A 12,625-nucleotide genomic window follows, 5' to 3' on the forward strand; every position below is an offset into this window, starting at 1 on the left:
ATGAGAGGAACAAGGACCGACGATGATGACGAAGAGAATGAGGAGGAGGAGGAAAACCCATAATAGTGTACCGTCTTACAGCACTCACTCCCAATTAGCTTCCTAACTGCCATGCATAGGTCAAACAGACCCGCTGGGCCGCAGTGGAGGGTCTCCATGTCTTTTCCTACCCGCAACTTGTCTATCAATTCATTCGGAGCGAGCGGCCGACTACATCTCCACTCTGCCATCCAATCCACCTCTCTCCCTGAACTCTCCGGAGTGTACTTGTTTGGGGAAGTTCACTTCGTATATTTGTATATTCGTATATTGCCAGCAACCTTCTTCTTTTTATCATACAGGGACGGGACCCCTATTTGCCTCAATTAAAACTCTGCTATACTGAGATGGTTTTGATTTTGACCTCTTGGTCCAGGAACATGTATAGCACCCCTCAGAGTATTAATACCACACAGAAAGACAAGCTCTTACCAGTTAGTGTCATTAAAATAAAAAAATAAATCCCACATCTCATGCAGAATCACCAATGAAGCACTTTGGCTCGCATTTTACAACATGGATCTTCGACAAGTTTGCATACAAGATCTGATACAACAGAGAGTAGCCTTGCCCCCCCCCCCCAAAAAAAAAAAAAAAAAAAAAAACACTTCCTACGTGTAATAACCAATGTTTCTTGGTGTTTGGAAAACTTTTTCCTACCCCAGGGTCTGACATCCACAAGCCCAACCTGTCTTCCTCACTATAGGTTAATTATGTAATGCACCTGCACAGGGTCACAGCTTTCCAGGTGTGAAAATTTTGCTTGGTTTGCCAGTTTCCTTGTGTATGCATTTTTTTTCCTCTTTTTTTTTTTTGTTGTTAAGATTTTGCAACGGTGCTGGAATGACGCATTTTGAACATAATTGTACAATGACGTTTTTGCGAGACTCTTGCAATTTGATTAGGACTTGGAAATTGGAGATAAGTTTCTCTATAATGAGAAGGCGATGGGGAAAGCAGATGAGGGGCTAGATTCCTCCAGTAATGAGGCACAAATTGTTTGTGTGTGTCGGTTTGAATGACTCCGTCACAAAATTAGGACATGATGGGGGCTGGCTGTCCACAAAACAACATCCTCTGTGATACCTGATACAGTCCTCATCACCTTTCTTGAATCCAAGTTTGGATTACCACTGGGGCATAATGACAAACAACGTTTAAGACATACATACAAAGTAAAGTGTACCATCTACCAGCGGGGTTTTATTTACACATTTAAGCAATTCCAAATTTCTGAAGAACCCCATATCTGCTATTAAATCTAGTGTTACTAATGTCACTATTACTACTAGAGTGTTATTAAAGTGCGTTTTATGGGCATTGACATACATACAGATAAAGAATGAAATTAATGGCAGACATCAGTTCTACTTTATGCACAATGGGAGGCTCCGCTGTGCTAAACAGATGGCAGATTTTTTTTTTTGTGTGTGTGTGCATTTGTGATCCTGACTGAACGTTGAACTTAATAGTCTGGATGCTGGAAGTGTTGCGTTATTGATCTTTCTCCCAAAGCCTTGATGAATGCGACAGATGGTGCTCCCGTGATGTTATCATGACGAACATTAGCCCACACTGCCCACACAGTAATGCAACATCACACAAACTGGGGTCATAATGTCTGCCCAAACTGCCCACGAGCCTTTTCTTTCATTAGGTTTTTTTTTTTCCTAAAGCAAAAAAAAAACAAGAATTGACCTGCTGCTGGAAAGTTCTTCCAGTGAATGCACATAATGTCTCTCAATGTCACATTCAAAAAACTTCTTTAACCGTTTGTGTGCTTTGCATGCCAATTGGCACAAAAACAAACAAACAACAACAACAAAAAACTCAAAATAACATTGGGAGACTGAGCATTTGCCTGTGCAGCTCCCAAACCGTGGAATGACCTACCATTAGAAGTCAGGAAATCCCCAACTGTAGCAGTCTTTAAATCATGACTCAAAACACATCTTTTCATTTAACTGTTGTCATCAAGTACATCAGAAGCTTTTGCAGTGTGGAAGAATATATGTCTATAGGTTTTGCGCTTTATAGATCGATATATTATTATCATTATTATTATTTTTATCATCATTTGAATTCATGAGATTCTTGCATCGAGTTGTTTACATTGATGTAGGGCAATTTGCCAATCAGTTGCAATGAAACCTCTTTTTGTTGTGCACATAGTACACAATACCTTGGCATAGAAAGGGTTAATATAAATATCAAAGGCCACCTTAACTTACTGTTCAGTGTTTGGACTCATTTCAAAAAGTAGATCTTCTATTAAAACATATATCTCTTTAGATGTCCAGTTTTACCCATCATCATACAGTATCACTGCCATACATTTCATATTTCAACGTTTCAGGACAGTCTTGCTGACTGATGACCTCAGAATAATCAGAGGTGTCAGAGTACTCGCAGAAAAAAAAAATCTTTAAAAATGTGAAACTTATGAAAAATAAAGTCTGAAGGCCACTAAACTATGAATATTTCAACATATTTGAACCGCCAATAAAGACTGAAAAGTGGGTTTTGGGCAGAATAAAAAAGTCTGGAATCAGTTTAAACTCTGAACTCTCACATCCCTGAATAATGAACATCAGATGCGCTCACTTTAGCTGGAGAATCTGGCTACCCATTTGGGAGATGGTGGCGGATCTAAAACATGACCTCCTTCTGAGTACTCCTATACTATGGATATATTGCTGATAACAAATCAAAACCAACAACAGAGGGTATCTTCCGCATGACCCTAGCAGGGAGCAGGACCACATGTATACGTGTGTGTGCGTGTGTATCATATAGAAAGATATATATATCTAAGATATACCCTAGTGCATGAATGTACGAGTGAGAAATCCCAGCTATGCTAGCGATGCCAATGGGCCTACGGTGGAACCGGGCACACGTGTGCACCCACATGCGAGACTGCTTCCAGGAAGGTCACCGGGCGCTGTGTGCTTGGGCTCCAAGTGCTCACGACGCCAGGCCTAAATGCATCCATCTCCAAATGACCTTTTAAAAAGGATTGTGCAGGAGGATGCAGACGTTGTTGACATTGTTTTTGTTGTTGTTACTACTCCCCATCTCTTCTCTATACTCTCTCTCTCACTCTCTCTCTCGTTTTCTCTCCTTTATACCTGTTTTTACTTCAACCACTTGCCATTAGGGCATGTCATGAAAGCATTAAAACAAAGACAACAAAAATTATGCAGCCCTGACGGAAATTTTAATTTGCCAGCATGGATTCCGCTTTGCTTTCAAAAATAGTTTCACATAGCTCACTTTCTTTATTCCATGTGCAGAATAGAGAGAGGGGAGTTCCACGAATAAGAAAACGTGTTCTGTTTTGGGCAAAATGTGTTCCCTTTCCACTGATCATTCCTTAAAGTAAATCTAAATGTGACTAACATGACTTTACATGGGTATGTTTTCATGGCCGAAAACATGCAGTGCTTACTGAATAATCCATGACCTGTTTTTCAATAGGCAGATAGATTTTGACTGTCCAACCTTAAACCCCTGAATGTAGGCATATGTGGTTGACTTCAAGCATGTTGGCCTATAACAACACAGTCAACATATTTTTTCTTAAATCAGATAACTAAAAGAAATGAATTACACTTGGCATCCTATCTGTTTGGCAAAAAAAAAGTCCTTGAAATTGGATAGAGGTGGTTTTTTTTTTCCCAGACTCACATGAATGGAAAAGAAAATGAACAGTGTTTGAAATATAATCCTTGTTTGTTGAGAAATGGGAATGGGGTTTTTATAACTTTGTACAAAGGCAAGACTCTGAAATGATTCCAAAGTAAGTACCATGCGACAATAACAACTTTGGTTTCAAGCATAAACACAAGAGAATATATTGAGCATATTGCTAGAGACATCACACTGATTACATGTTCCCATCTGCTTCAAGAACAATAGACATCAACAACTTACTTATCAGCATTCCCCATCACACTCAGCTTTAAAGCAAGAAGCAGCAGTGTAACATGATATACAGAATAACGATGTTATAACACTCTCCTCTTCTTCAAGGCCAGTTATCGACATGAACATAACAGGCGGGAAGGACAAATCAAAATGTGGCAGAATTCTGCAAAACCAACTCAGCTTGTAAACAAAATGTAAACTTAATCCAATGTGATAACAGTACATCAAACAAATTCAAAGTATGACAGCCTTTCCCCCCTACTTTATGTGACTGTCAGCTGTTACATTACAGTTTGGTGCCTTTAATGGTCGCTGACAAGTGCTCACACAATTATCAAAAAATCTGTGTGTGTGGTTTTTTAAAAGTTTGTTTCATATACTGATACCCGAGAAAAGTCATGACTAAATTTGTCACCATGATGTGCACTAATCCAACATCTGCCCACTAATCTGCAGTTTACCTCACGTTTATCTTTTTTTTTTGCCCAACACCACAAGCCAGCAGAGAACCCATGCCGCAGCACATATCTTGAGGCTGTCTACAAAGGAGAGTTCCCCCCCTTTCACTCCCACGCAGGATAGTTTCCAGGGGCAACCAATGTACGGCAATGATCCCAGGTACGTGTGTGCTGGAGGGGTATCACTCCTGACAAGACTTCTTTGGTGACGTATACCCTCCCTCGTCCTTTACATAAGCTGCGCTCCAAATTCACCCCATTGGCAAAAAAGATATTCCACTTTAACTCTTTCTATGCCAGGGACTATGGAGAGTGTGTACAATGATGTGGATGTTTTGCACCAATCAGCACTCAATGCACTCAAAGGGTTAGATGATGTTTCAGGTACCACACTAATTTTATACTTAGTGCTTTATTGCAATTGCAAAAGGAGTGATATGTACACAGTAAAATGAACACACTGCTTGTGTTGGGAACCTACATATACTAGTACACTATTCTTTCATCTTTCACCAAAATGTTTTGTTTGAGAAATGCATCAGTAAAGGGGTTGTCATGGTTATGCTTTATATGAATTCATTAGAAGGTGAACATATTATCACTGTGTAATGGTTTCCATCCCAAAAAGAAGTCAAGTTTCAATGAAGCAATCTTACACTTCTATTTCTTCTTGCACTTATCCAAGAAGAGCTTTGCAGAGCTGTAGCATTTCCAATATATTTCAAGACAGGTGTTTTAAAATGATAGTCAATCAATAAGCTGGTGGTCCATTATAGCCTGAATGCCAATATTTAGCTGTGTACACAGTATGAAGTACAATCCCTTGCTAGAGAGGAAAGTCTCAATAATTTGTGATTGCAGTCAAAATTAAATCTGAGTTGACCTCTGCCGTGTCATGTGCAAAGCATCATGGAAGGTCTCAGCGGGCTTTGGAAGTTAGATGTAGCATAATTTTTAAGGTAAATATATACAGTTTGAAGAGACTTGACATTTACAAGACTTTGTGTGATAAACCCTCGAGGTATCAAATCCTTGACTCATTGCTTACTAAACTTACTGTTATAGCAACATTTGCTACTATACCATAGCAAAGGCCAATAAGCTATATCATCATTTCCACGCACTACCAGGTTGATCCACACTTCTACACATAGCTCTTGTGATCACAGACAAAAGAGAAGACTTCCGCTACATTACTAGCACCTCTCAAACTTGTGCCTAGGCTGTTAAGGTTAGAATCCTGTTTGGACTCTCTGTGTTTGTAAATAACTCTTAAGGAGCACAAAGAGTCAATCCATGTTTTCAGAGATTTCAAATCAGAGGAAAGATGCTAGGAACATTGCCCCCTTTTTAAGTAGACAGCAGATGGAGGGTGCACAGGCACTTCTTCTGCCTCCTCCCCATCTTGTTAGAGGAGCAAAATTTGGCAACTGTTGCATCCTATCTCTCCTCAACAAACTGGCCACAGATATAGGTCCCTATCCAAGATGCCGGCCGCCATGCCGTCCTATCTGATAAGCCCGTAATTGAGTGTAATAGCTAAACATCAAAACACGAGGAGGCAACGTGCCAGAAGGGGAGGAGAGAGGCAAATGTTGGGTACAGTACTGTAAACGTGTTTCTAGCTCTCATATTCTCGCATGCGAGTTTGACCGCGGCGAAGTCAATGGCATATATATATATCACACTGACGCACTGCCGGTCTCAAGGTGTAGTTGGCACATCTTTGGCAATTAAAGTGCCTTTAGATCACTGGGAAAGAAATGAAGCGAAGGGGGGGGGGGGGAGGGGGAGGGGTGCATGTGGACGCTGACAGAGAATGGTGCAGAATCTTCTTAAACTTCCTCGAAATTGTGTCTTTTTTTTTTGCACTTTCCATGATTTCCCATGGGATGAAAAGTAATTTCCAAGTGCCTGCTAATCATACAGTCAAGATATCTAATATATACTACGCTGCAGAGCTTCATAGATGCAAATAATCGCATTGTCTTCATTTGTGCCTGGGGGAGGCAGTAAATGGAATTTAGATTTTTATCAGCTACACTCAGATATTCCACAAACATTGTGCCATGGTACTTCAATCATAACAATCATTGGAGCACAAATGTTTATGTATGTGTACGAACACATAGATACACACATACACACACAATTGTACCATAGTATCAATGTGGAAATTTTCCATTTTAAAACCAGTGGAAATTTTCCATTTTAAAACCACTGGAAAATATCACAGTATTTGCCCACTGTTGGTGAGGAAATAATGTAGTGAGAATTACAAAAAAAAAAAAGACTATAAAAATTGTTATGTAGTAAAGCTTCATTAGACTATACAGTAATAGCCTTTTCCATATTTACACAAGCCTCACAAGATTCAGCAATACCAGTATATTTAAACCATCTTCTACCTGCAGGAACAGGGCAACTCCTATAACTGGTTTAATTAACTGCTCTTGTTGCCTTGTAACAGACCAGTATACTAATAAATCAAAATTATGAGCATATTTCTGTTACAAAGGTCACCCCACCAATGAGAAAGCTTGTCATACACCTGCCATCAAAGTAAACAAATGAAGAGTTCGAACGCAAAAACAGATTAAGGCCATTTTCTTCTTTTTTTTTCAAGTCAGGTCTTTATCAAATAGAGAAAATGATTTTTTTTTTTCAATATGGCATTTGATACATAATAAGAAATATTTTTAAAGATATTATTAGAATCATCACATATTGAACTATTTTCTGTGTTTCAGCAGCTTCAATCTAAAATACAAGTTGATTAAAATGGAGAGATCAGTATTTGCATTTAAACTGTACAAATGAACATGCAAAGTAAATTCTAAATACTTTTGATGGATGACTTTGATAGTTTACCATTGGGTCCTCAGGATAAGTACAGCCCATTAATCATAAATATATTATGATGTAGATCTATCAAACCTATGAATGTAATTGACCTGTCGAAAGAAATACATGCATATTACTGTATACGACATATATTTGGAGAGGATTTTGTTTTTTGTTTTTTGCAAATCGGGTCTTCCCGATAATTTCGCGAGTGGTTAAATTTGCAATTGCGGAGTATAGTACTGAACGGAGAAATGTATGCGGAATGAGAATTTTCTGTCAAGTTTCAAATTCGCAAATAGCACCTGATTTGCAAAACTTGCAAAAATAAAAGACCTCATGAAATACTTGTCATATACAGTATTTGAATACATTGAAGAACACAGAGGGGTTGGTTAATTGTGAGACTTACCGTTGTTCTCTCTAGGCAGCTGAGTAAATGATGATGCTGGGACTCATATGGACTGTACTTGAGATTCATGTCATCAATACTACATCCACTCTGCAATGGAAAAAAAAAAACAGATACATTTTGTTTTTGTTAAACTGTTAGCTTGTTGGTTGGTCCATTCATTTTAACCCATTGAAGACGAGTCCCGAGAATACTCAGGCAGGTGTCTATGGGAAATGCGTGTTATAGCAAAATCAGTGCGTCCTCAATGGGTTAAGATGATGGCAGTGACTAAGCATGAAAGATGATCAGACAGAACCTACACATGGGTAATGTTAATCCAGTATGAATATCCACATCTATGAACTACAGAAATCATCATTTTCAAACTGAGATGATTACTAATGATCAATGCAGTCTGAGGTGGATGTAATAATATGCATGCTGAACAAGGAATCGCAATGCTCTCTTAATGATATATGACTTCATATGAGATGCACAGAATTGAAAATTAATACTTCGTAACTCACATGCAGCACCCTTTAAAAAGTTTGATGTATGGTCGAGCAAGCTGTGACCTGGCATGCTTTTAAAATGATGGTTTCGTTTTCCGTGACTCCATCACTCTTCGACATAGCCGTTCATGTATATTTGATATGGCACATAGTTTTCACTTTCAATATGTGATTCCAGCGTGCCTCGAGGCCATGTACTGAGTTCTTAAGGACAGCAATCATCTTTTTTTTTTCATGTCCTTTTATGGGGGGGGGGGGGTAAGCGAATGACAGAAGATGGCAACTTGCACCATGCATGTTTCATGCTACACATCAAATCCAACTTTGACATGACTGAGGCAGATTGTGTTGCTATTGGTTGCAGGAGTTTGCAAGGCAAAAGACATGGATAAGTGGCTTTGTCAGTCTGCGCTCCCAATTCCTAGAAACGGACAAGATTGCATCTCTGGCAAACACAATAAACACAATCTGTCTTGCATAGATCTCTTTAGAGCACTTCTAAATGCTCAACGGGAATAAAACAAATATACACACAAACACACAACCCAGAATAAAACAAAATCAGAAGGAAAATCGATCTGATAACTTTTGCTGGTTCATAGCCTTGGTGAGGAAAATCATCAATACATCTTCATTCGCAGAAAATGTAAGTAATCATCTGCTCCTGTCACATTTGCTTATTTTCTGTGGGTGATATTGTCATGGCTAGAAAAGGCGCTGTCTGGAAGCCATCGCTCAAATTGTCCGTTCCGGGTCAGACACTGCAATGTTACCCAAATCATGTGAGTGATTCTTCTGCAGTTTGCGCTGGCATGTGTGATGCCTTGTTTTAGAATAAAGCATAACATATCACCGTGTTGGACGTAGGGGGTAGGGGTGGGGGGGTGGGGGGAGAAATGCAGGGCAATAGCTCTTTCTCTCTGGTGACCATGCAATGTTTATGGGTTCAACCTCCTCCTGTAGCAGGATGTAAAGTGCAGTAGGAGGTTATATGGCAGCTCCCGTCAGAAAGCCCAGACTTCAAGTCATGTTCAAGGCCACTTTAATATGTAGGTAAAACAGGATACTGCAATACAGCATGTGCGCTGAATAATATCATTCACTGACTTTTTTTTAATTTTGTTATTTTTTTTAATGATGGTTGTACAATTCATATTTTCAGTAGAAGTTGCATGCCATGTACACTGAGAACAAAGAATGGAAAACGTGAGAAGGAAGGCAAAACAGTTGCAAACTTGACCAGGAAGGATGACTTTTTGGAGACACAAACCCAACAGAAAATCAGAATTCACTTAAAAGATCCTCATGGAACACCAGTACTTAATCACGGCACACTGCAAGTCATATACAATATGTGCGAGGGATGGAATCGCAGGTGATGCTTTCAATGTGCTGTGACATATTGTGATTCATCGATCAGTTTGTGCGCCGTTGACCATTTGAACAAAATATGCACAGTTGGTAAAGACGTCGTCTGAGTTAGGCATGCAAACTTGGCAAACAAAGTATTCACTGAATACCAGTCAAAAGTACAGAGAAACCCACCTTCACATTTTTGGTTTGGTTGATTTGTCTCCTTCTACAGGCCAGTAAAACTGCCGAACTATCATGTGCTAAGGTTGAATTCTTAGTCCCATTCTGGAAAATATATATTTTTCATACCACGTCTCACCTTTTTGAATATCAAGGTAACATTTTCTCAGTTGAAGTTTTGTAACAGGAACAAGAAACTTTGGATGAGAATTAACCTCACTATAATGTGTTTTTTTTTTTCAATCACAGTGATGATCCACAGCATTTGTATAGCGCCATATATCTGTTATAGAATGCAAATGCAAAGACAAACAAAGACTTTGTGTGAAATGAAAACAATATATCAGAATTGTTTTTTTTCCAGGTCAATAACAAAGTATAATTCAACTGCATATACACCATGACTCCTGCAGACTCCCAAAAATGCCAATGCTGGAGTGAAACAAACTGCTCGTACCATATGTAAAAAAGAAAAAATATATATAATGGACCCTCCACAATGATAACTTTAAAAATAGTAAATCAATCCAAATACAATTTCAGGGTATGAAACTATAACTTATCATTCACATCTTACAGAAAACCCCATCCGATTTGCTTCAGTGGTCAAAGAGAAATGAGGATCTTTGTAGAGCATGTCAGGAATCCCTTCCATCCAAGTTCAGTCCATTGTGTACACACATTAACATGCAGTTCCACGAGCATCCAAGTGCTGAACTTGGAAGAAACAGACTCATGGTATGCCTAACAATGATCCACATATTTCTGTGACCCTCCCATGAATTCTCAGAATAATTGGGTAATATTTGGTGAAATTGTGAAAAAAACAGCCCCCTCAGCCCAGATTTCCAAGCTTGAAAACAAATCTTCATTGCACAACTGGCAGAAACTGGCAAATTCACCCCGGTGATCTTTCATCTACTTTCTCCAATTCCAGCAAAATCTGCCTCAAGTCAGTCGTTAAGTAGGTCATTCCTTCCGCTGCTACATTTACCCTTTCCTTCGCTTCCGCCCGAGTCGGACAATTTGCACTTCATTTGCCGTTGGATTAGAGAAAGAAAAATGTGTCAGACGGCAGCTCTCGTTTCTAAAGGCGCAGCACTTCGATTGTCAATAATTTATGCATAAGCCCTACAGGGTTTGCAGTGATTGATAAAGTCCCTTTTATTGAGAGTTTTGGAACCACTGCAACACAGATTGCTGCTACCGACTGGGATCGGGGCAGAAATGAGGTATGAAGTTTTAATGGCCTAATGTATAACTAGCAATGCGTCTTGCAGTGGTTAAGTGCCGACTGTATGTGAATACCAAGTAGCGTTGCTCTCATTCTCTCTCTATCTCACTCTCTATGTTCACTCTTGGTAGCACTAGTATCAAAGAGGAATGAAACCCAAATACATACAATTGTATATGTGAATTGAGATAATGCAGCAATATTAATAGAAACCATAAGCAAAGTTGAGGAAAATCAGACAATCCATTCAAAAGTTATAAATCTGTAAAGTTTTGGTGCAGCCGTGACTGCATATAAAAAGGCTATAACACTTTGCGACATCAAGTAAGGAAAACAATATAAAGACAATACAAAGAAAATTCAATCAATCTTCACTCTTCTCACAGTATGGAAAGCACTTGACTTAACTCTTTTAGAAGGCAGGGGGAATAATATTACCTGTAACATATGTCAGAAACAAGTCAGGGGAATGTGAACTTTTCATAAAAATTAAATTGTGTAAAATTCTCTTTCTAATTTCTTTATATTGTTTTCTATACGTGATGTCACAAACTACAGTAGTCTTCTCATCCAGCAATGGCTGCATCACAACTTAAATGATGCATAACATTGGAATGGATGGTTGATTTTCTATAGTCCGAAGAAAATTAACACCTCAACCTTCACCCCTCTGCTTAATATTCTCTTCCTTTCCTGCACTGATGTGTTTTACTAATATTGCTGCATACACTCAATGCACATGTATATTTGGGTTTCATTCCCCTTTAACTCAAGTACAGTAATATTAGTACTACACTGGTGAGATTTGTACATGTCGTGTTCCCTATGCCATTTTATCCTTAATCTTCTAATAAACAAAGCTAAAAAAAGCTCAAGTGGTGAAGATGTCATCCATTTCCTTTTTTTTTTCTAAAATTATAATTACTCTATGAACAATTGCACATGCTAATTTTACTAACAATTGTATGCTTTTGGAATTTGGTCCATACAGATTCAAAGCAGTTCCAGTCAACCCTTGTAAAGATTAAAGGAGGATGTTTTCAGTCTCATCACATGGGTCAACAGGTATTTTCCTCTTAGTGTTCATGGACTTTAAAGCTGCCATTAGACCTATTTATCTGTTTGTTTGTTTGTTTGATTTCCCATTTGTCTTTTGTAGTGAAAATGATGTTCCATCTGCTGTTGTGTACTGGTATTCATTTGTGTCTCATTTCTGTAAATTATAATTTGTTTCTCAAGCCTTTAATATACAAATATATCAAATCAAATATCTACATTAGTGCATCATGGTAATGACATTCTAGTCACAACCTATACCTAAATATTCTTATTTTGATTTGATTTTGATTTGATTCATTTTGAAATATGAAACACTAGTTATATATAATAAAAGATTCTTTGGATTCTAGAATTGGCAATGCTATTGACAAAGGGTAGGAGTGATAAAAATCTGGAAATTGTGTGTAAATTTGAACTCACATGTCCATTTGCCAGTTATGAATATTCATACTTAAGTGATATTTTATTACAGCATTGCTTACATGGGGTATGTGGGGTTTCTTCAATGACTATTTCAACGTTCTACTCAGTTTGCGTCATTGCTGGCATATGGTCTAAATGATTTAGCTCTACCGATTCATTTCTGTTCTGATTTATACCATCTAGGTTTATTCATACGACT

At 38.4% G+C, this 12,625-nt stretch overlaps 1 protein-coding gene across 1 annotated transcript in view; it reads right to left on the reverse strand.

The window, feature by feature from the left end:
• LOC139745217 (potassium voltage-gated channel protein Shal-like) overlaps positions 1–12,625 on the reverse strand; it is a 126,647-nt gene that overhangs the window by 42,182 nt on the left and 71,840 nt on the right. Inside the window, exon 4 of the mRNA XM_071655621.1 lies at positions 7,684–7,773. Within this exon, the coding sequence (XP_071511722.1) occupies positions 7,684–7,773 (90 nt within the window). The remainder of the gene's footprint in view (positions 1–7,683; positions 7,774–12,625) is intronic.

Source organism: Diadema antillarum, unplaced genomic scaffold (assembly GCF_040938485.1).
Source record: "Diadema antillarum isolate AM-2024a unplaced genomic scaffold, OU_Dant_1.0 seq00001241_RagTag, whole genome shotgun sequence".
Classification (NCBI taxonomy): domain Eukaryota; kingdom Metazoa; phylum Echinodermata; class Echinoidea; order Diadematoida; family Diadematidae; genus Diadema; species Diadema antillarum.